General features: G+C 51.0%; 10 protein-coding genes across 10 annotated transcripts; 6 read left to right on the forward strand and 4 right to left on the reverse strand.

Annotated features, from left to right (window-relative positions):
• Positions 1-1,482: 1,482 nt before the first annotated feature.
• ANOM_002762 (adenosylmethionine decarboxylase SPE2) lies at positions 1,483-3,019 on the forward strand (the record flags this gene model as incomplete). Its single annotated transcript, XM_015548019.1, has 3 exons — positions 1,483-1,603; positions 1,660-2,075; positions 2,129-3,019. 3 exons carry the CDS (start codon positions 1,483-1,485, stop codon positions 3,017-3,019), a joined length of 1,428 nt encoding a protein of 475 aa, XP_015409634.1.
• Positions 3,020-3,820: 801 nt separating this feature from the next.
• ANOM_002763 (transcription initiation factor TFIID subunit 11 family protein) lies at positions 3,821-5,014 on the forward strand (the record flags this gene model as incomplete). Its single annotated transcript, XM_015548020.1, has 3 exons — positions 3,821-4,019; positions 4,082-4,283; positions 4,354-5,014. 3 exons carry the CDS (start codon positions 3,821-3,823, stop codon positions 5,012-5,014), a joined length of 1,062 nt encoding a protein of 353 aa, XP_015409628.1.
• Positions 5,015-5,518: 504 nt separating this feature from the next.
• On the reverse strand, positions 5,519-7,233 carry ANOM_002764 (uncharacterized protein; the record flags this gene model as incomplete). Its single annotated transcript, XM_015548021.1, has 2 exons — positions 5,519-6,087; positions 7,074-7,233. 2 exons carry the CDS (start codon positions 7,231-7,233, stop codon positions 5,519-5,521), a joined length of 729 nt encoding a protein of 242 aa, XP_015409622.1.
• A 450-nt stretch (positions 7,234-7,683) lies between these two features.
• On the forward strand, positions 7,684-8,774 carry ANOM_002765 (adenylate kinase family protein; the record flags this gene model as incomplete). The annotated part of the gene is made up of 5 exons (XM_015548022.1): positions 7,684-7,954; positions 8,008-8,288; positions 8,334-8,525; positions 8,580-8,636; positions 8,688-8,774. 5 exons carry the CDS (start codon positions 7,684-7,686, stop codon positions 8,772-8,774), a joined length of 888 nt encoding a protein of 295 aa, XP_015409623.1.
• A 383-nt stretch (positions 8,775-9,157) lies between these two features.
• Positions 9,158-11,733, reverse strand: ANOM_002766 (uncharacterized protein; the record flags this gene model as incomplete). Its single annotated transcript, XM_015548023.1, has 6 exons — positions 9,158-9,802; positions 9,857-10,200; positions 10,269-10,544; positions 10,665-10,912; positions 11,136-11,375; positions 11,435-11,733. 6 exons carry the CDS (start codon positions 11,731-11,733, stop codon positions 9,158-9,160), a joined length of 2,052 nt encoding a protein of 683 aa, XP_015409624.1.
• Positions 11,734-12,562: 829 nt separating this feature from the next.
• ANOM_002767 (protein phosphatase regulator SHP1) lies at positions 12,563-14,030 on the forward strand (the record flags this gene model as incomplete). The annotated part of the gene is made up of 3 exons (XM_015548024.1): positions 12,563-12,798; positions 12,859-13,247; positions 13,310-14,030. Exons 1-3 carry the CDS (start codon positions 12,724-12,726, stop codon positions 14,028-14,030), a joined length of 1,185 nt encoding a protein of 394 aa, XP_015409625.1. The 5' UTR covers positions 12,563-12,723.
• Positions 14,031-14,586: 556 nt separating this feature from the next.
• Positions 14,587-15,720, forward strand: ANOM_002768 (Mrp/NBP35 family ATP-binding protein; the record flags this gene model as incomplete). Its single annotated transcript, XM_015548025.1, has 2 exons — positions 14,587-14,619; positions 14,821-15,720. The coding sequence occupies 2 exons, from the start codon at positions 14,587-14,589 to the stop codon at positions 15,718-15,720; spliced, it is 933 nt and encodes a 310-aa protein (XP_015409629.1).
• Positions 15,721-16,046: 326 nt separating this feature from the next.
• On the reverse strand, positions 16,047-17,333 carry ANOM_002769 (uncharacterized protein; the record flags this gene model as incomplete). The annotated part of the gene is made up of 1 exon (XM_015548026.1): positions 16,047-17,333. One exon carries the CDS (start codon positions 17,331-17,333, stop codon positions 16,047-16,049), a length of 1,287 nt encoding a protein of 428 aa, XP_015409630.1.
• A 1,064-nt stretch (positions 17,334-18,397) lies between these two features.
• Positions 18,398-19,282, forward strand: ANOM_002770 (COG2 family protein; the record flags this gene model as incomplete). The annotated part of the gene is made up of 1 exon (XM_015548027.1): positions 18,398-19,282. The coding sequence occupies one exon, from the start codon at positions 18,398-18,400 to the stop codon at positions 19,280-19,282; it is 885 nt and encodes a 294-aa protein (XP_015409663.1).
• Positions 19,283-19,339: 57 nt separating this feature from the next.
• Positions 19,340-20,472, reverse strand: ANOM_002771 (mitochondrial 54S ribosomal protein uL1m; the record flags this gene model as incomplete). Its single annotated transcript, XM_015548028.1, has 3 exons — positions 19,340-19,530; positions 19,586-20,150; positions 20,222-20,472. The coding sequence occupies 3 exons, from the start codon at positions 20,470-20,472 to the stop codon at positions 19,438-19,440; spliced, it is 909 nt and encodes a 302-aa protein (XP_015409662.1). The 3' UTR covers positions 19,340-19,437.
• Positions 20,473-20,537: the final 65 nt, after the last annotated feature.

Below are 20,537 nucleotides of genomic sequence, written 5' to 3' on the forward strand. Positions count from 1 at the left end.
AATCATACATACCATTTAGCATTTGACTTTCTTACATTGTTAACTATTGATTTCTTGAGTCCGGGCAGAGAAGAATTTTCCCATTGGATCTCTCTCTCCAGGGGTGGATTGTCGTACCTATCCATTATTATAATGAGTCATTTAATTGAAGGGGTTGTTTGGGTGCAGCTGAACCTTGCATGGCCATCTGCACGTCCGCCAGTTTTTGATACATCGACGGCGTGACTGGATTGGATTTTGGTCTCTCCGCGTTCCTGACCGACGTCACTTTCCGGCTGACTCAGCCCGCCCTCTTCACCGCCCACGGTTTGGGAGTCTAAGCCGCGGGGGTGGTCAGAAAGGGGATAAAAAACCAGAAGAAAAGAAAAAAAAAAAAAAGACGCAAAAAAAAAAGACGACCAAGTGTCGCACGACCAGGTATTCTGCTTCCTCAAGATCCAGGCATCGATCGATCGTCTTCCTCCACTGAACCCCAAACCAACGAGGAAGTTGAAAAAACTGAACTTGCTCTCTTCGTAGTTCAGACCACCGAGTGTCTCGAAGAAAAGATCTACATTACCCTCCTCCTGTTCGGTCTCGTCCGTTCGCTCAGATTCTGCGAACGAGCCCAACCCAACCTGGAACTAAACCGAAAAGCGTCAACCACTCCCGTCGCTTTACGCCCCACGACTTTTTCTCGGGCCCACACACCGAACAGCAATTCAGAAAGAGGGCAATAAATATCAGGATTCAACCTGCACGCCTGTTGACCCCACGTCAACATAAATTTCTGTCTTTCGAGTACACCAGTGCTCTGCTCTTCTTCTCTCCTCTTCGCTGGCGCAATTGATAACCCGAGTCTCCATCTCTGGCAATTCCTCAGTGAGCACTTGCAGATGTCCAGACTCGTAGCGTCTCGCGACAACTTGCTGCTCTAAGCTCTATTGCATTTTAGCCTTCTATGAGCCCGAAGGATTTACTGCGATACCTGTCCAAGCCTGCGAAGTAGGTTCTCCCTGGTGGTGACGGTCTTGGTGGTGGACGCAATGCTAATCCCACTGGCACCTAGGCCCCGATAACGCGACTCACGCCTTCCCACTCTTCTTCAACTTCCCTTATTTCAAACTAGAAAAGCAGATATCCTCGTCTGCTAGACCCGATACTTTTACCGGTATCGGTATCTTCCAGTACGAGGGTTTACGACTGATAGTCACCATTCCTTTCGCCAGAGGCATTTTCCTCCTGTCCCTCTCTTTCCGCCCTCCCTAGCAGCCTTTCAAGGCTTGTATTGAACCCTACCTTTCTGGCTGTGTGCCACGTTCACTCGACTCGTTAAGGGCCTTCTCTCTCAGGCGGACATCCCCCCCTGTTCGTCTGGGCAGCAGATAGTGCTTCCTAGGCTTTTCTTGTCTACGGTCCACGAATCGAGCGCGTCGCTTGACTGCACATCTCAAATTCATACTATTATCACCAGTTCGCCTCTCAATCTCTTAAGTAGCCAAGATGGTTTACATTGGAATTCCCAAGAATTATACGCAGTCGCCATCCTCGTTTATGGCGACCCCGTCTCTAACCATCAACCACGAGGTGACACAGGATCTTGACTCTACCAACGCCTTCGAAGGTACGTCGTGCACGATCATGTTCCGACCATGCAATGCAGAATCTAATGAGAAACAGGACCCGAGAAGCTTCTAGAGGTCTGGTTTGCCCCGTCCGCCAATGAACTGGGCTCGTCTCAACCTACCGGCCTAAAGGCCGTGCCCGAGGAGGTCTGGAAGGACATGCTGGATCTTGTCAATTGCCAGGTGCTTTCCATTGTCTCGTCCGAGGACGTCGATGCGTACCTTCTGTCAGAGTCCAGCATGTTCGTCTGGCCTCACAAGCTTATCCTCAAAACATGCGGCACCACCACTCTGCTCTCCGGATTGCCCCGCATTCTTGAGATTGCTGCTCTGTTCGCCGGTTTCCCCAAGTCCGCGGCTCCTTCCGGCAGGGCTGGCATTGCCGCTGCCCCGTACCGGGTGTTCTACAGCCGCAAGAACTTCCTGTTCCCTGACCGCCAGCGTGGTCCCCACCGCAGCTGGAGGGATGAAGTGCGAACCATGGATAGGCTCTTCTTGAACGGCAGCGCTACATGATTGGCAAGATGAACGGCGAGCATTGGTACCTGTATCTGACCGAACCCAACACCTTGCTCACGCCCCCGGCCAGTCCTAAGGGTGATGAGGAGGTCACGGAGACCAAGTTCCTCCAAATTCCGGAAGGTGGTTTGCCGCAGAGAGATGATGCCAATGATGAGACGCTTGAGGTGCTAATGACCGACTTGGATGAAGAGAATGCCAAGCAGTTCTATCTTGACAATGCCACCGCTGTTGCTGAGAAGCGCTACCGCAACTTTGACAAGGACAACAGCGACCACGTCGATGTGTTCAGCAACAACTCAGACATGGATCTGGAGGACACGGATGGAACCCGCATTCTGCCACCGGAACTGACTACGGAGGGTCACGCCTTGGGAACTGTCGTGTCCGAGTCTTGCGGCCTTTCGGATGTCTATTCCAAGGAGCAGTTCCCCGAGTCGCGCATTGACGCCTACCTGTTTACTCCCTGCGGCTTCTCTGCCAACGGCGTCATCCCGTCTCCGGACCCGAAGGCCAACACCCACTACTTCACGGTGCATGTGACGCCCGAGCCTCACTGCTCCTATGCGTCCTTCGAGACCAACGTGCCGCACTCGCAGAACGGTCAGACCACTGCGGGTATTGTGAAGCAGGTGGTGAACATCTTCAAGCCGGGCCGCTTCACTGTGACTCTGTTTGAGAACAAGCCCAGTGATGCCGAGCTGAGCGGCATCGGCGAGGCCAAGTACATCGAACGGCAGGCAGCCCGTCGGAAGTCTCAAGTGGAGCACATCGAAGGATACCGTCGGGTGGATCGCATCGTTCACGATTTGGATGGTTATGACCTTGTCTTCCGCTACTATGAGCGGCTGGACTGGAAAGGGGGGGCTCCTCGACTCGGAGAAGAGCGCATCTAAGGGGGGTCAATCCATCCATCGTGCGATCTGTTGATTCATCGGAATTGAAATTGCTTTGTTACCACTGTCTCTTACTTCTCATGTTTGTTTCTTGCTTCGTTGGATTTTTACCGAGCCAGTTCTGTTGAGTTTTTACTGTTTCAAGCTACTATTCTGACGTTCATTGAGTATCATGGCCTGCATGGTTTTTTTTCGGTTAATCAATATTTATTTGGTGTGCCAACAACATGGCCTGAACAAGGGTAAACTAGTCCCTATGATCTTTTCCGTAGCTGCAACAATCCCTTCCGATGCTCTTCGCATTTATGTAAGCTCTAGTACGACTATTTAGAAGTAGCCATCACCTCTCTCCCAGTAGGTCCTCTCTGCAGGTGGATATCTTCTGTATCTATTGATATAGGTATTGATGCTTCACGATAAGCAGACGTAGGATTTAACCCCAACATATTTTTCTAAATGTTCCAGTATCTTAACTATCACTTGAACCACCTAGAATCAGTTGATGAATCTCACATCCATTCCGCTAGTGGAACAATGAATAGATAGCATTGAATTCAACCATCACAGATCTTAGGTAGTATTGAAGTAGTACATACTGGATACCCCAGGCACACAACCTTACCCGAAAGAGGACTAGCGTGACGGGCGTCAAATCAGTTATCGGACCTTTGATAGTGAGCCTTCGATACATACCTCAACTTTTAAGTCAACAACAACGCCCAGTGAGCGATCTCGAGAAGCTCCAACACATCACCCCCGGAACCCCCACATAGACCCCGAAATAACAGAGAACAACTCACCATGTCATCACCGCCGCCAACGAACCCCCTAAAACGCCCCTCGATCTCATCCTCCGCCTCCCTGCCGCTCGGCACCAACCCTAAACGACCACGCATGCACCCGCTCCGCCAGACTTCCTTCCCGACGACGATCGACGCGGATTCGCGCGGATATGGTGCTGCTAGCGATGCGGGCAGCGTGACGGGCAGTTTCACGGGGAGTCTGGGGGGCACGAGCGCGGACGGTGTCTTTCGGAACAAGAACGCGGGCGCAAGAGTAAAGCGGAGAAGGAGCGCGAGAAGGAGGATGCGGCGAGAGGGGAGATGCGGTCGTCCGTGGATGCGGAGGGGTCTGTGAGAGCTGGTGCGACGGGCGGCGGAGGCGGAGATGATGGGGATGATGACGAGGATTTCGAGGATGAAGGGGAACTGCTGGGAAGAGAGGAAGGCGCTACGGATACGGAGGCGGAGAAGAAAAATCTTGCGTATGTCTTTTCTTCCAGCCATTTATTGTTTGCTATGTCCTAGATGAAAGTTGCTAACTGGTTGGTACAGATTGCTGGTCGATGCTTTTAATCCTTTACAGTCCGAGCGGTACGATCTGTTTAAACGAGCGAAGCTGAGGAAAGAGACCCTGCGGCGTATTGTGAATCATGCGCTATCACAGTCCGTGCCGGCGAGTGTGGTGACTACGATCAACGGGTTTACGAAGGTGTTTGCAGGAGAGATTATTGAAAAGGCTCGGACGGTGCAGGCTGAATGGGCGGAGGCACACGATCAGGCTGCGATAGCTGCTTTTGAGGCTGAAGAGGCCGCGACAATGGCGCGAGCTGCGAATGCGTCGGCTCCTGGCACTCCAGGTCCCGGTACGCCGGGGCCCGGCGGACTGCCTCTAGTGAAACAAGAGTCCTCGAATCCCTCGTCTTTCCCGTCTACACGTGCCCCCGGGACGCCGGTCCCATCCGGCGTAGCAAGTCCGCAGCAGTCGGTAAACGGCACTGCACAACCTACACGGGAGCGGATATTCAAGATGCCTCCTAATCCCCACCGGGGACAACTACTTCCGTCGCATTTGCGAGAGGCTTTACGACGCTGGAAGCGGGATGGAGAGGGAGGCGGTGTCGGCTTCTCCGGACTGAGTATGGGCAATCTGGGAGTTCGGGGATCGGTGACGTGGGGGGCAGGCAGTATTGGCGGGCGACGAATTTTCCGCTAAAAGTACACGGGTTTCTCGATTTAGATCTCTTTTATGACGTTACGAAGGGCGTAATCACTTGGGCTCTGAAACACACTTATGGCCATCTTGTGACGTTCAGTTCCTGGAACTGGAGCATCTATCGTCTTCTCATTTGAAAAGATACACTCACCCACGGTGCCTCCTTGCGATGCTCGGCGGTCAATCGATTTGGGAATCACCTGTTATGGAGCATACATATGAACAGTGGAACCCACCGACACGCTCCTGGTATACCAGAGATAACATCGCACAGGTTATCAATGAGCGCCACAAGGCCAACTGAGCCTCCTTAACCGAGTTCTACGTCAGGGAATACGCTGTGCTTCCGGCATTTCCTCTCGTCCAGCGACTCAATATCATAGTACATATTAGATCTTTAATGACATAATATAACATCTAATTCATCCACTGAGGGGAAGAGCTTCTCTTGGCCTGAGACGACCATGAATGGACGTTATAAACATCCACGCCCCTTGCAACAAATCAGGACGCCAACTCATGCGTCCTACCCACCGTAGTCAACTCCACAGGATTAGAAGGATTCTTCCATTGCTCCGTCTCACGCTGTTGCATCCCATACAGTGAGTTACTTCCAGCCGCGGACGAAGCAACAGCCCCATTCCCCCCAGCCCAACCTCCAGCCCCAACACCACTACCACCACCCGCTGCAAGACTCTTCGTCCTAGCCCTCCTCTCCCAGAGCGCCCAAGCGATCGCCCCCAGAGCAATGACCCCTAACGGCACACCAACCCCAGCCCCAATAGCGACGTCCCTCGAGCTCGAGCCCGAGGACGACGATGACGACGGCGACGGCGACGGCGACGACGTGCTATTCGACGCGGTACTGGACGCACTCAGCGACGACACGTTCGCCAGCGCCGCATACCCCGCCACGAGGGTCGCATCCGGGACGAAGAACGGACTGCCCGAATCAGAACTACAGGTCACCTGGGAGCCGTTGCTTACGGGGTCGTTGCAGCAGTATTCGGCTAGCTTGTTGCTGTTGAGTCCTATTGGGAAGAGCGAGGAGCCTGAGCTGCGGGAGACGTTTGCTATTGTATTTTGTTAGTATGCATTGGGTCTCCTTTTTGAAATCTGACATGATGATGATGTTCGACGATAAATTGGGTGTGTAGACAAAAACAACTCCATATGTTCCAGGACGGGATGAAGAATCACATACTACAAAACTGCGGACAGTTGTCCGAGTTCCAGTTCGGATCTGTACAGGCGCCCCGCGACAGCACGTAGGGTTGGATGGCGACGTTGAGACACAGGTTATTGGACAGACACAGATTCCCGGAGCGGCAGCAGCGCGTATTTCTCGTCGGAGCAGGGGACGTCCCCTGTTGCGGGCGTGCCGTCGGGCCAGTAGCATGTTTCCGTGCTGTATACCGATCGGACTAGCAGGAGGAGGAGGAGATATAAAAGTGGAGGGCGATTCATGATGGGTTGTTTTGGGGTTTTGATATATAGGTACTATGGCGTGGGAAAGCATGAAAGTCGATATACTGGTCGGGGTGTGGGGGTTGTCTGTCAAATTTATTTATTTATTTATTTAGTGTCAGATTCTCTGACAGAAAGGCGCTTAGCGATTGCTGAGCTGACGCTGGAATCGACATGCAGGAGGCATTTGCCAATCGGAGGGGGAAGCTATCGCCATTGCAGTAATGCATTGGAAGATCTTCATTCGCGGCGGTATCGGTAATTCCATTTGGCAGGGCTTGACTATGTAACACCCAATCACCTTGCATTTCGATTGTGAGGCATTGCTTGTTTCTTCTTGGGGGCCAAACAGTGACCCGTTGTCGGATCCCTTCCACTCAATCCATTCAATCCATTCAATTACCCCCCCAAAGGTAGAAATGTATCAGTCCTCTCTGTCAATCTGATCAGCCTCTCAACATTTCGACAAGAAGACATATACTACAAACTTACCATACTGAATGACGATATCAACCAGGGGCAATTCGCAACGGAACGCCGATCAGGAGTAGTGTCTCAGCCATTCAAACATGGATGATTCTGAACGCAATACGCTCCCTAGCATCCTGTAGTCCATGACGGCGTGCACGTTGATCGTCGAGACGGATAAGTCTTCTACGGATGACCTCCACTATGAGGATGATGATGATGGTGGAGACGAGCAGTTCGATCCACTGCACCAAGAACCCGTTGTATTCGCCTTCAAGGTCCATCCTGGATAGATATTAGATTTGTCCCGGCATTAGACATGAGCTGGACGGGATATGGGGGAAAGCTTAGCCATCTATCAGGCTTCCTTGTCTTACATGTCACTGGGAATCGTTGAAGTACTTATTCCTATACCCTACCAGTCAGTTCTTTGTTGAACGCATCTGATTCTGGTCTGTATTCTCACCAAAGAGAATAATATCAGAGCAGATGTTCACTAAGAGATAGTATCCAAGAGTCCTCATCGATGAGAGTGAGATAAAAAAGAAGCTGGCAAGAACATGTCAATGAAAGGATTCAGTTCTCGGCACTTTATCACGACAGTCACTGTCAAAAGCGACTCAGCAACGAGTCAGCGAGGATGTGCAAACTACACATGAAACTCATCACAGCAAATACGGACCTCACATTGACCTTCGTACACAGCGTGCACTGTGGTATCCATCATTCACATGATGGCAAACACGCTCCTTTGTTGTCTCTTGCAGTCTTTCATGACTGTGTTCTCTCAGCTGTTGCTCAATGTGTTTAAGTACCCGGTCAGTAAGATAATCGTCGTCCGACGCTTCTGGTCGGCCGTGCCTTTTTCTGGGCTCCGGGAGGTCTGCATCCGGATCTACAATAAATCGGCGTGTCATCAAGACACGGCCACGATCCCGCTCGGAGCAAAGCCTATATCGGACCCAGAGCAGAATCGCAAGGTGGCGACAGTGGTTTTCCTGATCGGTAAGCTAAAAGTTGTGCTCCCGCTCAAACGGACTCGTCTGATTAAGGCATAGGAGGTCCGGGCTCGGGGAAGAGTACTATTGCAACCAGGCTTGCTGCAGATCTGGGTCTCATCCATCTTGATCCCGACGAGATCATTAGTCGTCTAGGAATCGCCGGCCCCGACGAGTGGCTTGCAGTGAAAAGCACTATGGACGAGAACGGAACTGTTCCCGACTATATAGTCAGCCTTCTCTTGAAGATAGAAATATCCAAGCATCTAAACGCACACCAGAGTGTGTTCCTGATCGAGGCCTTTCCCCGGTCATACGCGCAGTTCATGGAATTCACCAGCGTGAGTCAGCCCTAAGTGCTGAGACCCTCCTAACCGCGTCATTAGATCTGTGGCTACGGGCTTACGATCAGCCTTGACGTGTCCTCTGCCACGTTGATGAGACGCTTCATGTTAGAGACGAAATCATTCTCGGAGAAAGTGGCCCAAATGGAGGATTTCCTCAAACGCGAAGACACTTTTGCTGGCGCAGAACTTGCTCTCTACCCACACGCCGATTTCACCAATGGCCTTGTCAAGGTATGTAAAGCGGATTTTGCATGCTGCTTTGAAGCGGACCCTGATCAGCGACAGGTTTGCGCCGAGCTGAAGGTTGAAGAATTTTACCCACATCTGAAAGATCTCGTCGCGGTATGACCAGGGAGCGAATCCGAGGAAGATCCGTACACTAACATTACCTAGAGAAGGCTCGCCAGTCCTAAAACGGCTCTCTGGGTCAACGAACTGGGCATGGAAATGGTGTCCTCAGTGGACCACTTTGAGTCTTAGACTTAGCTCCCCTGGCTGTTCTCAACCTAGTAGTCGTCCGAGATCGGGCGTGTTCCAATGAGTACTTCGTCATGCAACAACGGGCTTATTACTTGTCTGAGCAAAGGCTTGCGCATTTCCAGCTTTTTTCGTGCAGTATCGTGTACTGAACGATGGTATTGTTGCCGCTAAAAAGATCATGTATCAAGCGTTGGTTCCAGCATTCGACCTGTGAAGGAGTAGCGTTCAGAAATGAGAAACAGCCCAAAAGGGTAGATGTTCTATTTAATCGGAATTCATTCTAAGTAACACATAAAACAGAGAGCTGAATGGTACACGCCATATTATACAATGAAAAAGAGTCTCGATATGTAGATGGCCGACTATGTGGCATAACCTCGTGCTCACCTTTGCTTGGAGTTTTTGAATGCGGAACGGGCCTTCTCCCTTTCAAGCTCCAGAGCTCGGAGGTGGGCCTCTCGCCGCGCGTGGTTTCTCTCCTCCCGTTTCCAGTCTTCTTCTTCCTTCCTCCTCTGCTCGTAGTCTGCCGCTAATTTGCGGTCCTTCTCGCTGAGCCGAGGGGGTTCGGCCAGTGATCCGTCTGCGTTCTTCGTGGGCTCGTTACCCATTGCTGAGTCCAGCTTTCCCTTCACATCAGTTGTAAGATTATCGTAATTCTTTTTGACGCTGTTGAGCGTCCGGTCGACGAAGCTAAGATTCTGGGCCGCCTCTACTGTAGGCACTTCCATTTTCTTATCCGCTTCCTGGGTGTCGAGGATCATGCGGATGGCTCGGCCATGCTCCTCTGGCGACATTGCGGTGGCTTCTGCCGGCTTTTTGGGAATGGCAATGTTGGCAAATTGCCGGAAGCTGTTAGAGGAAAGCATGTACGCCTGCCCCAGAGCAAACAAACCGGTCGAGAGGAAGTAAAGCTGAAGGGCACTAGGGAAAAAGGACATGAACGCGAAAGAAAGGGCAGGCATTCCGTACAGAACAGCTCTGCCGACGGGTGAGTTCGCCATTTGGTTCATACCGTTCTCTCCGCCTTTCTGTGAAAACAGTTAGCTTTGCCTTGCGGAATATAGAGGCATGCCCGGTCATACCTTGAAAGACAGATACATGGCAAATGCTGTAGCAGCTGGAAGCAGAAAATACGGATCCGCAACCGTGAGATCCTTGATCCAGCCGACAGACTCCACAGCCAACCCGGGTACTGGCAAAGAAGTCATTCCCTTGACAACTCTGTAACAACCAAAACCCAAAGGAAGCTGAATGAACGGTATCATTGTCTTGTAGAACTTAATGCCATGGTCACTGTGGAGTTGCTGCAGCTCTGCTCTCGTTTGCATCATGTCCGTATGTCTCTTCTCATTTGCAGCCTTCGCCATCTTGGCTCGGAGAGGTGTCACGACGTCTTTCAGATTGTGGATTTTGGTGGAGACATCCGCTGCGCTGAGCATTGGTTTCAGCAGAGCCAAACGGACCAAAAGACCGGTTCCAACAATACTAGCCCACCATGCAGACCAGCCCAGATGTGGAAATGCTCGATGAAGTATTCAATCATGGACGAAGGGCCCCAGCCGTAGTCGAGTCCTAGGTCTTTCAAGTATCCAATCTTCTCGGGAATGGCGTTGATGTCAAAGTCAGAAAGATCGGCTGCTTGTTCGGGTACGGCCGTGTCTACAGCGGTTGCAGCAGTGGCAGTCGAAGCAGAGGCAGTGGAAGCGGTGGAATTGAATCGTGCGGCCGACGCATGATGAATGGAGGAGGCAGGCCTCCAGGACAGGTTTCCTGCAAGCGATTGGTTCAGTCTCCCATATCGCACAGGGAACCCCGGGGCATGGGAACGGAATGAAGACATCTGTCAATGTTTAGTATTTGCCGACGGAGAACGCATCCCGATAAACGAACCGATCGACTGGAGCGTGAGAAGGCAGTCAATCGCTGCCGGGCAATGGCAGGCATAGCGCCACGCCCTTTCAGGCCAGCTCCTCCCAGCATCATTGCAGTTAGAGCCAACGGAGAGACAAAAGTCGAAGTACGGACTGGGAATAGCGTTCCTGAAGGGAAGAAGCGCGACAACGGCCGATTGATCGGACTTTTTGCGCCAAGCCCGTTTTTTCTGCCGGGCGGCCGGAGAACCCCAGGCTTTTACCGACCTGTTTATTATATTAAATATAAATGGTACAATATATCGGGCTAAAATAGTAATGAAATGATAATGATAATGACGATGATGATGATGGTAGACTAGCTGTCGCTAAATCAGAAGGTTGTACAGCTGCAGCTAAGTCATCGCTCTCATGCCAAACTCGAGGTGCTTCGCCAGACGCCATCCAGTCAGACAGTACAAGTACTACTCATGCCTTATGATCTATGTACATTTGTAATCCCCACGTATACGTTTCCTGCTGTAGTAAAAGATAACCAAAGAATCTTGCTAACAATTCTGTTTCTGTTGTTGTGCTTTTGAGTGTGAGCGCGGTCACAGAGTCTGATAGTGAGCTTCCAGCACCTGTCTTATTCCAAAGACGCCGTGTCTCACAAGCTGTTACTCCTCCGTGACGGAACTTCTCGAACCTCCACACCAGGACCGACTGTTCTCCGATAGGTAGGGAAGATCTAGTGGCAATACTATAGTATTAGTATGGTCCGCTAAAGGTATGCAGGTAGGGGCGAACAGCAGAAACTGATCAGGGAACAGTACCTTTGTGCCGGACCATCCTAGGCGGAAGGCTGCTTCATGTGCAAATAGTTCACCAAAGCCCAGCATGAGTCCATTCACGAAGGGAAGAACCAGGTTGATGGCGGCGCCTCGCAAAATACTCCAGATCGTAGGGGGTTTGTAGAGGATCAGAGGAGAACTCGACGTCGACTCGGATAACTCATTGTTGGCTGAATAATTCTCCGAGTCTGAACGGACGGTCAATCCAGATTCATAGAGCTCGACGCTCGAGCCTGTGTGGTCACCCGAAGCCATGATGCGGGGGTAAAGGAAGAACGCGCCGTTCAACCAACGAGGGCAGATCGGAGATTGGTCGTAGGGGGGAAGATCAATGGGAGGTAGCCGTGATTTAGCTCGGAAGGATGTTCCCAAGAGACGAATTCGGATTCTAAGCCCTTTATGACTTAAGTAGCGGGCTTTTAGGATTTGTTGACCTGGCTAGGATTGTATCGAATACCTTCCTCGTCATACATGAGCTAGTACCTACTAAGGTGTGATGCTTGGATACACCTGACCGGTTATGTAATCAGGCACTGCATGCCGCTTCAACAAAACACCAAACTCATCAATCAGCGATGGTGCTAGCAGTTCTTGAAAGGTCATAGCTGGCGATCAAAGAAATGCCATATTTCTACTCAGTTTATCATGACGCCTCATCGATCCGGGAACAATGTATGATTTGTTGCGTTACTTTAGTACTACTCCTAGGCTAAAGTTGAGCAATTAGAATACTCTCCAATCGGTTCCATCGTTACGATGGGACCCAATGGAGCAAACCGCGATGATTGGGCACTGGAGGTGCTGATTGAGATGCCACCTGTACTGCGTAGTTCTGTGTATCGTAGCAAATGCCGAGCACTAAGTCGTACATCCACACCTGGTTATGTGTGGTAGGGAAAGATATATCTCATACATTTCCAACCCATGGGAAGAACGAACTTCAATCCCAAGATGGAAGGCAAATGAAATGTCCCCCACTGATTCCTGAGGCATCCGTGGAAGATCCCCTCTTCCGATGACCAATCAGGTAACAGTGACGTACCTCATTGGTTCCTCAATTGTTGTTCTTCAGCTTTCTCGGAGATGAACTAAGCATCATCTACCATTATCTTGCCCTCCATTCACTTAGATTCCCTCCTTCAGACCCTCCTTCAAGTACCCTGGCCTTATCACAAATACCCCCGCGCTCCTACAGAAACTATCTGATAACGCTACAAGCTGCTGGGTTTTTGAGATACCGTCAGCATGGATCGTAATCCGACCATTCAAGATGAGGACGTCTCTCAGTTTTGTGCCATGACCGGAGTACGTCCTGAGCAAGTAAGTCTCTCTACCCTTCCGCGCATGCATGTATGTCCCGCTAACTTTATTGTCCCAAAGGCACAGGAGTACCTCGCAGCCAATGGAGGGGATCTTGAGGCTGCCGTGACGGAATTCTTTGCCGAACAAGATGAAGCTTTACAAGAGGGAAACACAGTTCCTGGTCAGACTCTTGGAGAAAGCGAATCGGCGCCGTCCGCAGGCCGGTCCCTAGCTGGCAGTTCCTCTCAGTCACCATCGTTTCCCCCCCAACAATCTTCCACATCACGCAAATCCGCCCCGAAAAAGAAGTTCGCGACGCTGGGTGATTTCTCCTCCGGCGGTGGCGATGACTCGGAGGAGGAAGATGACGCAGTCAACCGGGATTTGTTTGCTGGGGGTGAAAAGTCTGGATTAGCTGTGCAGAACCCCGATGATATCAAGAGGAAAATCATCGAAAAAGCAAAACGGTTAGTCAGGGCGCTTCCGTAAAGCAGACTTCTGTAGGTCGTAAAGGCTAAACATCTCTTAGGTCTCAGGTCCCAGCATCTGATAACTCGGAGCCCCGACGGTCTTTCTTTACAGGTCCCGCTCGCACGCTCGGCGGCGATGACACCCCCAGTCGGGTCATCGATGTTCCAAACGAACCTGCCGCGCGACTACCACAGCGCGTTCAGCGGACACTACACTTCTGGGCCGATGGGTTCTCCGTGGACGACGGTGATCTTTACCTCTCTGACGACCCCCGAAACGCGGAAATTCTCGATGGTATTCGCCAGGGTCGCGCTCCCCTTTCCATCATGAATGTGCAGCCGGGTCAGGAGGTCGATGTGGAGATCAAACAGCATGAGGAAAAATACGTCAAACCAAAGCCTAAATACAAGCCTTTCGCTGGTGCTGGACAGCGTCTCGGAAGCCCGACGCCGGGTGTGAGAACGCCAACCCCTCCCACTGCTCCTGCTGCCGGCCAGATCAACTCAGACCCTAGCAAGCCTGATGTGGATGAATCGCAGCCGATCGTCACCCTTCAGGTCCGTCTTGGTGACGGAACACGCCTGACTTCCCGATTCAACACTACGCATACGATTGGTGATGTCTATCAGTTTGTCTCTGCCGCCAGCTCGAATAGTCAGAGCCGTCCCTGGGTGCTGATGACCACATTTCCCAGTAAGGAGCTTACTGACAAGACGGCTGCCCTTGGAGATCTGGCTGAGTTCAAGCGAGGAGGTGTCGTGGTACAGAAATGGCAATGAAGAGTTAACACATAGTCCACCATTATAGAGTACACAGGCGGGGTGGGGCGGGCTCGATTGTTTTCAAAAGTCTGAAGCTGAGGGTCGAGAATATTAAAGTGTTCTACGAGACTCGAAGTTGTGGGATGATTCATGATAGCAAGCAATTTAGACCATTGACTTGTCACCCGAGAGCACTAATGAAGCATGAAAGATCCATGTTGAGTGATGACCATGACGGATGCTAGTATCTCAGAACTTGTATGATTCCAAAACCTTGGTCAATTTGAATCCTCCCTTGTAGAACCCCCGCGAGTAGATACTATATAAATGTTATCGGTATTCCAGTACTAGTACTACTATTAGGTACCTGAGTAAAAGAGATGGCGAACAGACCACCCAATGGGAATGATTCCAAGTCAATCGGTGATTGATAAGCAAAATCCACTCCGCCGAATGACGCAGAAATCCCGCGGCGAAATCGGCTTTTGCCATCTTATCAGCAACTCAACCAACTATGCATGGAGTTTGATATCCCTCCTACCACGCTCGTGAATAACAATTGCTCCCGGCAAAAATGCCTCTAGACGGCGTCAGAAATATCGTGCTGGTGAGTCTTACTCCAATTTCTTTAGAGACTCGAACAGTAAAGAAAAATTGTACCCCTCATCGCTTATCGATAACGATCGTCTCTGGGGTCCCTCCCATTCAGAACAAAGTGATGGCAGGCTGTATAGCGGGCACATTGACCATGAACAAGGTGAACAAGATATAATAACAAGGAGGACACTAACATGTATCAATACCATAGGTTCTATCCGGCAAAGGAGGCGTCGGCAAATCCTCCGTCACCCTCCAACTCGCACTGGCCCTCACCTTACAAGGCAAATCAGTCGGTATACTCGATATCGACCTAACAGGCCCCTCGATCCCCCGTCTCGTAGGACTTGAAGATGCGAAGATTACCCAGGCCCCCGGGGGCTGGGTCCCCGTAACAGTGCATCCGGCGTCCACAGATGACGGCGCACAACGAGGTTCCCTCCGCTGCATGTCACTGGGGTTCCTGCTCCGCGATCGCGGCGACGCTGTCATCTGGCGCGGACCGAAGAAAACAGCCATGATCCGACAGTTTCTGTCCGATGTTTACTGGGGGGAGACGGACTACCTGCTTGTGGATACGCCCCCTGGCACGAGTGATGAGCACATTGCTTTAGCGGAACAGTTACTTAAATCCGCAACTACGAATCCGGCTGCTGTGTCGTCGACTATGCCGAGATTAGCGGGCGCAGTTTTGGTTACCACACCCCAGGCGGTTGCGACGTCGGATGTTCGGAAGGAGGTGAATTTCTGTGTGAAGACGCAGATTCCGATGCTGGGTGTTATTGAGAATATGTCTGGTTATACGTGTCCGTGCTGTGGGGAGGTGACGAATCTGTTTTCGAGCGGCGGGGGGCAGGTGATGGCTCAGGAGACAGGAGTGAAGTTTCTGGGTGCTGTGCCTGTGGATATCCAGTTTGGGGAGTTGGTGGAGGGCAAGGTGGTTGACGAGAGTGACGATGAAGATGAGGGTGGTACGCAGTCGGAACAGAAGCAGGATGCGGTGGATGACAGGCCGTTGGTGGAGAGGTATAAGGATTGTTGGTCATATTCCCGGTTTGAGGGATTTGCGAAAACACTGCTGTCTGAGATAGAGGGTGGCGTGGCGAATTAGTCTTTTCTTCATGGTTCCTGCTGGTCTGGGTTCGTTGTTCAGAGGGCTTGTTCTCATGTTTATTATACCACCTTTGCATATGAGACTGGAGTTTATATTGGTCCTTAGGCACTGCGGTGTCTGATTCACTGTCTCACTATCTTTCTCCAAACAACACTAGGCACTGGACAGTGGAAGCTGGAAAAACTTCACATAATATTCATCACACATCTCACCATAGTCGTAATAGCAAAGATCATCAAATCTAGTACGTATCCTTCATAACATCCATCATCAACCGTGATCAATAGAAGCAGATACATTCACATCACAGAGAACAAGAATCGTTAATCGTCATTTGCATATACTCCGGACGTATCCGGGTCCTGCTGTCGCTCAAGCATCGCGCGCAGTCTCATCTCAGCTGTTGGCAGGGCTTGACCAAAATCCGACCCGTCGCGCACAGCATATTTCAGCCAACCAAATACTTCTGTCAAAAAAGATATTCCTACCGCCTGCAGACCCCAGCGGCTTCGCACTACAGCAGGATCCAGACTGTCTCCGAAAAGTGGCTGGCTTTGAATGATATGGGGTTCCGGTCCCAAAGTGCGTCCATCGGCCTGGGCATCTAGAAGAACCTCAGACACAAGGGCGGGTGTTTGAATAAGTCGTCTTCGATCGTCTGTGGTTGATTCAGCATCCGTTGCTAGCAATACCCGGCCGCATGACTTTGGCCTAGATGCGATTTCTCGTGTTGTAGGAAGTGGCCCCAGCGCGGAAGCTGAATCCATGGTAGTACTAAAGCCCATAGATCGTGGAGTGTCAGGGTGTACTTGAACAGACGACCCATCTCCACCGTAAAGCGAAGGCATTGATTGAAATCCCGCGGTACGAGATGCTGTACTTTGCCGGGCATTCTCTATGAGTCCAAATTGCATGGAGGAGGGGTGATCCCTCCCGTCCATAACACTATGGTCATCATCGTAAATAACCACATTGTCGTTGGCCTGTCTTTCATGCTCCGAGCTAGCTTCATCCACGGGCATTAGACCACCAGGAGGCGCCCGGATTTCGCCTAGGGGTGCTATATGGCTACCATATTCGTTGGCTAAACTGAGCTTACTCCGCCCACAGATCTCCCCGATTGAATCCAATGTATGGCGAATATTAGGCTCAATAGCCCGTAGGATGCCATCAATGCTGAAGTCCTCGTCTGAAGGAAGTTCTGGCCCTCGCCTTGTGGTTTCAGCGCGGCCTGCGAATGGGAACGACCGCCGTAGAGACATCTTTGACGTTTTCGCACTATCCCCAGGGCCGCCGGAATAGGCCCGAACCAGGACGGGCTGCGAGGGTGAAGTTGAATGGCCACCGCCAGTTTGGGTTGCTTGTTGGTGACTCCAAGAGAGGGTCCTGGAACTTTCACTCAAGTGACGCAAAGAAGTCGTGCGATACGCTTGGGAAGAGTCGTCCAGAGCTGACTCATAACGATAAGAGTTTGCTTGCTGCGATGGACCAGCAGTGTCAACGACTGGGTGGGAGTGAGCAAGAGGAAACCGAGGCCATCTCTGACGTGACAAGGACGAATGGATTTCATCAGGGTGGGTGAACAGTCTTCTGCCCGACTTATAATCCATTGTACGGACAAGGTTCTTTGCAACCACTTGTCGTCGATGCAGTGTTCGTCTCTGTATGTACCGAGCTCACTAAGTGATGCAGGAGACCGCAGAGGGAATAATGCAAGTAACTTCACCAGCGGGACTTGGTCACGAACCCCCCCTCTCACACCAGTTCGCAGCAAGTCGTTGAACAGCAGTGTATACCTGTCAGACAGTAGTAGAGAGGTTTCTGAGCCACGTATACACGCCGCCATGCATTACTTGGAGGCACGGCTGCAAATGAGACACGCAAAGAATGTAACGGGGGGCATACATCAAGGGAGCATGATCACACTTGTTGCAGAACGGGAGCTGCCGGATAATACGCTGATTGACTGTGGTTGTCGGGAAGACGCAGTTCATGCGTTGGTCGAATAATAATAAGTTTAATAGTTCAGCCGGTGAAACCAAATCCGTCGCTGAAATACAATATTCTACCCCCTCCTTGAGTCACTACAGCTAGATATATCTTTTTTCTTTCTTTCTTTTTTTTTTTAACTTTTTTAATTGTTCATCTTTTCCTTTTCCTTTTTCTTTGCTCTTCTAACGATATATCTTGACATCTCTCGAATTCCCTATAGATAGGGCTCGAAGCCGGGGATTCGGGTGTATTACAGCAACACCGAAGAGCGACTTGGCAGGTATAACATGAATGTTGCCAGAGCTTCAATATACTACTTTCTCCCACGCTTCTGGTCCCAACAAGCGCAAAACCAGATGTATACTAGTTCTCTATAGATCCGTTTCATGGTTGAATTGGTGGAACCAGACCGTAAAGGGAAAGCGTTCCAAAGGTCGGGTTCCGGCCAACTCCTTCAAACTTACCCCAGAGCCCGAAACTACCTCCTGCAACTACTCCACAACAAAAGGTTCTTTTCCAAACTGATATTGACGAACTCCCGGTGGATCTTTGCGCATTTCCAAACTTTCTTTCACCGCTCCACTTGTACGCGTAAAGATTGCAATGAATAAGTTTCGCGTATGCAAACCCCCAGTTTTGATCGCTGGTCCCCCGCCATTGACGCTTTTTTGGATTAACCGTAATGCGACAGTTTGGCGACTCGGACGAGTCTGCCTCTGACCTCGACGACGATACCTCTGGACTTCCCTTTCCGGAGCCATTGTCCCGTTCTTCCTTTCTCGCCCCCGACTTTGACCCCGCAAAATACCTGTCCTCCCTGACAAATCGACACCAGAGCCTTGAAGACCTACGGCAGGAATTACGTGACCTGGACCAACTGCTGAGTCGGGAGTTACTGGATCTGGTAAATGAGAATTACCAGGATTTCTTGTCGCTTGGGATTGCACTGCGAGGAGGGGAAGAGAAGGTAGAACAAGTCCGAGTTGGACTGTTGGCATTCCAGCGGGATGTCCAGTCCATCCGCGATAAGGTTGACGCCCGGTATCGAGAGGTAGAGCAGCTGGTGGAAGAGAAGAAGCGCCTACGGAAGGATGCAAATATCGGGAGGGCTTTGTTGGATTACGCCGATCGGGTTGACGAACTGGAAAGAAAATTGATGATTGGAGACACCACACCTGCCCGCCAAGGCGACCATGCTAAGGACCTCGATACGGACTCCGATCTACTGGACAGCGAAAGCGAAGATAGCGAAGATGGAGAAATCCCGAACGAGACATCAGCCACGCCCCTGGTATCACTGAAGAGGCTCGAACATCACATTCAAAAATACGTCTATTTGACAAGACTGTCGTCGCGGATAGGTGACGATCATCCGTTCTTGGTCAGTCAACAGTCGCGACTGTCGAAGATCAGATCGGCAATACTCTTGGACCTTAAAACTGCGCTCGAACAGGCGAAGATCGCGGGCGAAAAACGGGATACAAAAACGCTGGCCGTATTGCGTCTCTACAAACTCATGGGCGAGGACACCAGTGCAGTATCTGCCCTGAAGAATCTGAAAACATAGAACCCGTCTGGTACATGGACTAGGCTTTTGCATAGCGTTGGCGTTTGGGGTGTTGGGTTCTTCAGGAATAGATATGAAACAATACCATTATACACCGTGTCCTTCCTAATATAACATAATCTGTACACCCAAAAACGCAAAGACTTGAAGCTATTTTACAGACCGCTCAAAGATGCAGTATCGGGGGAATTATCGGACTTGAACTCTCCGTTGAGACTGAAACCAGGGCCATTGGTCGAGCTCAGCACCTAATAATAGTCAGCTAGGATGATACGTGTGGCTTCAGGGTAGAGGCTAGCCTACCACTTCATAGATCTCCTTGTTTATGCGGTCGTTGAGGCCAGCCGCATCCTTCTTGATCTGTTCGAGAGTGGCGCGCAGATTGTCTCGCAACTGCTCAGGGGTGAATGCCAGCTGCCCAATTGGAAGTCGAATGACAGCATCACGCTCCCTGTATACCGTACCGCCACGCAGCATTTCAACTCTCGAAGCGACGTCTTCAACAACGGTACCTGTCTTTGCGCTGGGCATCAGTCCTCTAGGACCGAGGACCCTACCCAGTCCGGCCCTGTTCAAGGCCTCCAAGCTATCAGGGTGACAGATCAGGCGATCGAACTCAATGATGCCCTTTTTCACATTATCAAAAACCTCTTGTTCTCCAACTAGGACGGCTCCTGCCGCACGAGCCTCCTTCTCATGTCTAGACCCAGCAGGGCAGACGACACAAATCCGCGATTCTGTTTGGACTGAATGAGGAAACCGGAGCATGTTGCGGATCACTGGACCGTCTTTCATCGTCTTCAACCGGACGTGGACTTCGTATTTGGAGGTAGCTGGTTCGTGCCCGACTTCGAACGCGCGAAGGTACCTAGAGAGCAGAACAGATTCCGTGTCAGCAAAAAGGTGAGATGCGGGCATGGCAAGACACGTTGTACGTACCTCATGGCATCGCAAAGCGCGAATTGATCCATATCCTTCAGATCCCTTTGTTTGAACTCTCGTGCACCCTTCTTTGTCTTCTTACTCTTTTCCTTGTTCTTTTTACCTTGTGCTTGAGGATTGTTCTTTGCTCCTCGAACCTGCTGAAAGCTGGAGAGGAGAGGGGCCATTGACCCCTGGCGAAGCGGAGACCGGCATGACGACAAGAGACTCCTTGCCGCGGTGGGCATGAGTGATCCGTAGGAAGCCATTGCGTTGGCTATAAGATGTTGACTTTCGGTGTTCTTGCGGAAAGGGAATGTTTTCTGCCCGAGAG

Source organism: Aspergillus nomiae, assembly GCF_001204775.2.
Source record: "Aspergillus nomiae NRRL 13137 chromosome Unknown contig00046, whole genome shotgun sequence".
Classification (NCBI taxonomy): domain Eukaryota; kingdom Fungi; phylum Ascomycota; class Eurotiomycetes; order Eurotiales; family Aspergillaceae; genus Aspergillus; species Aspergillus nomiae.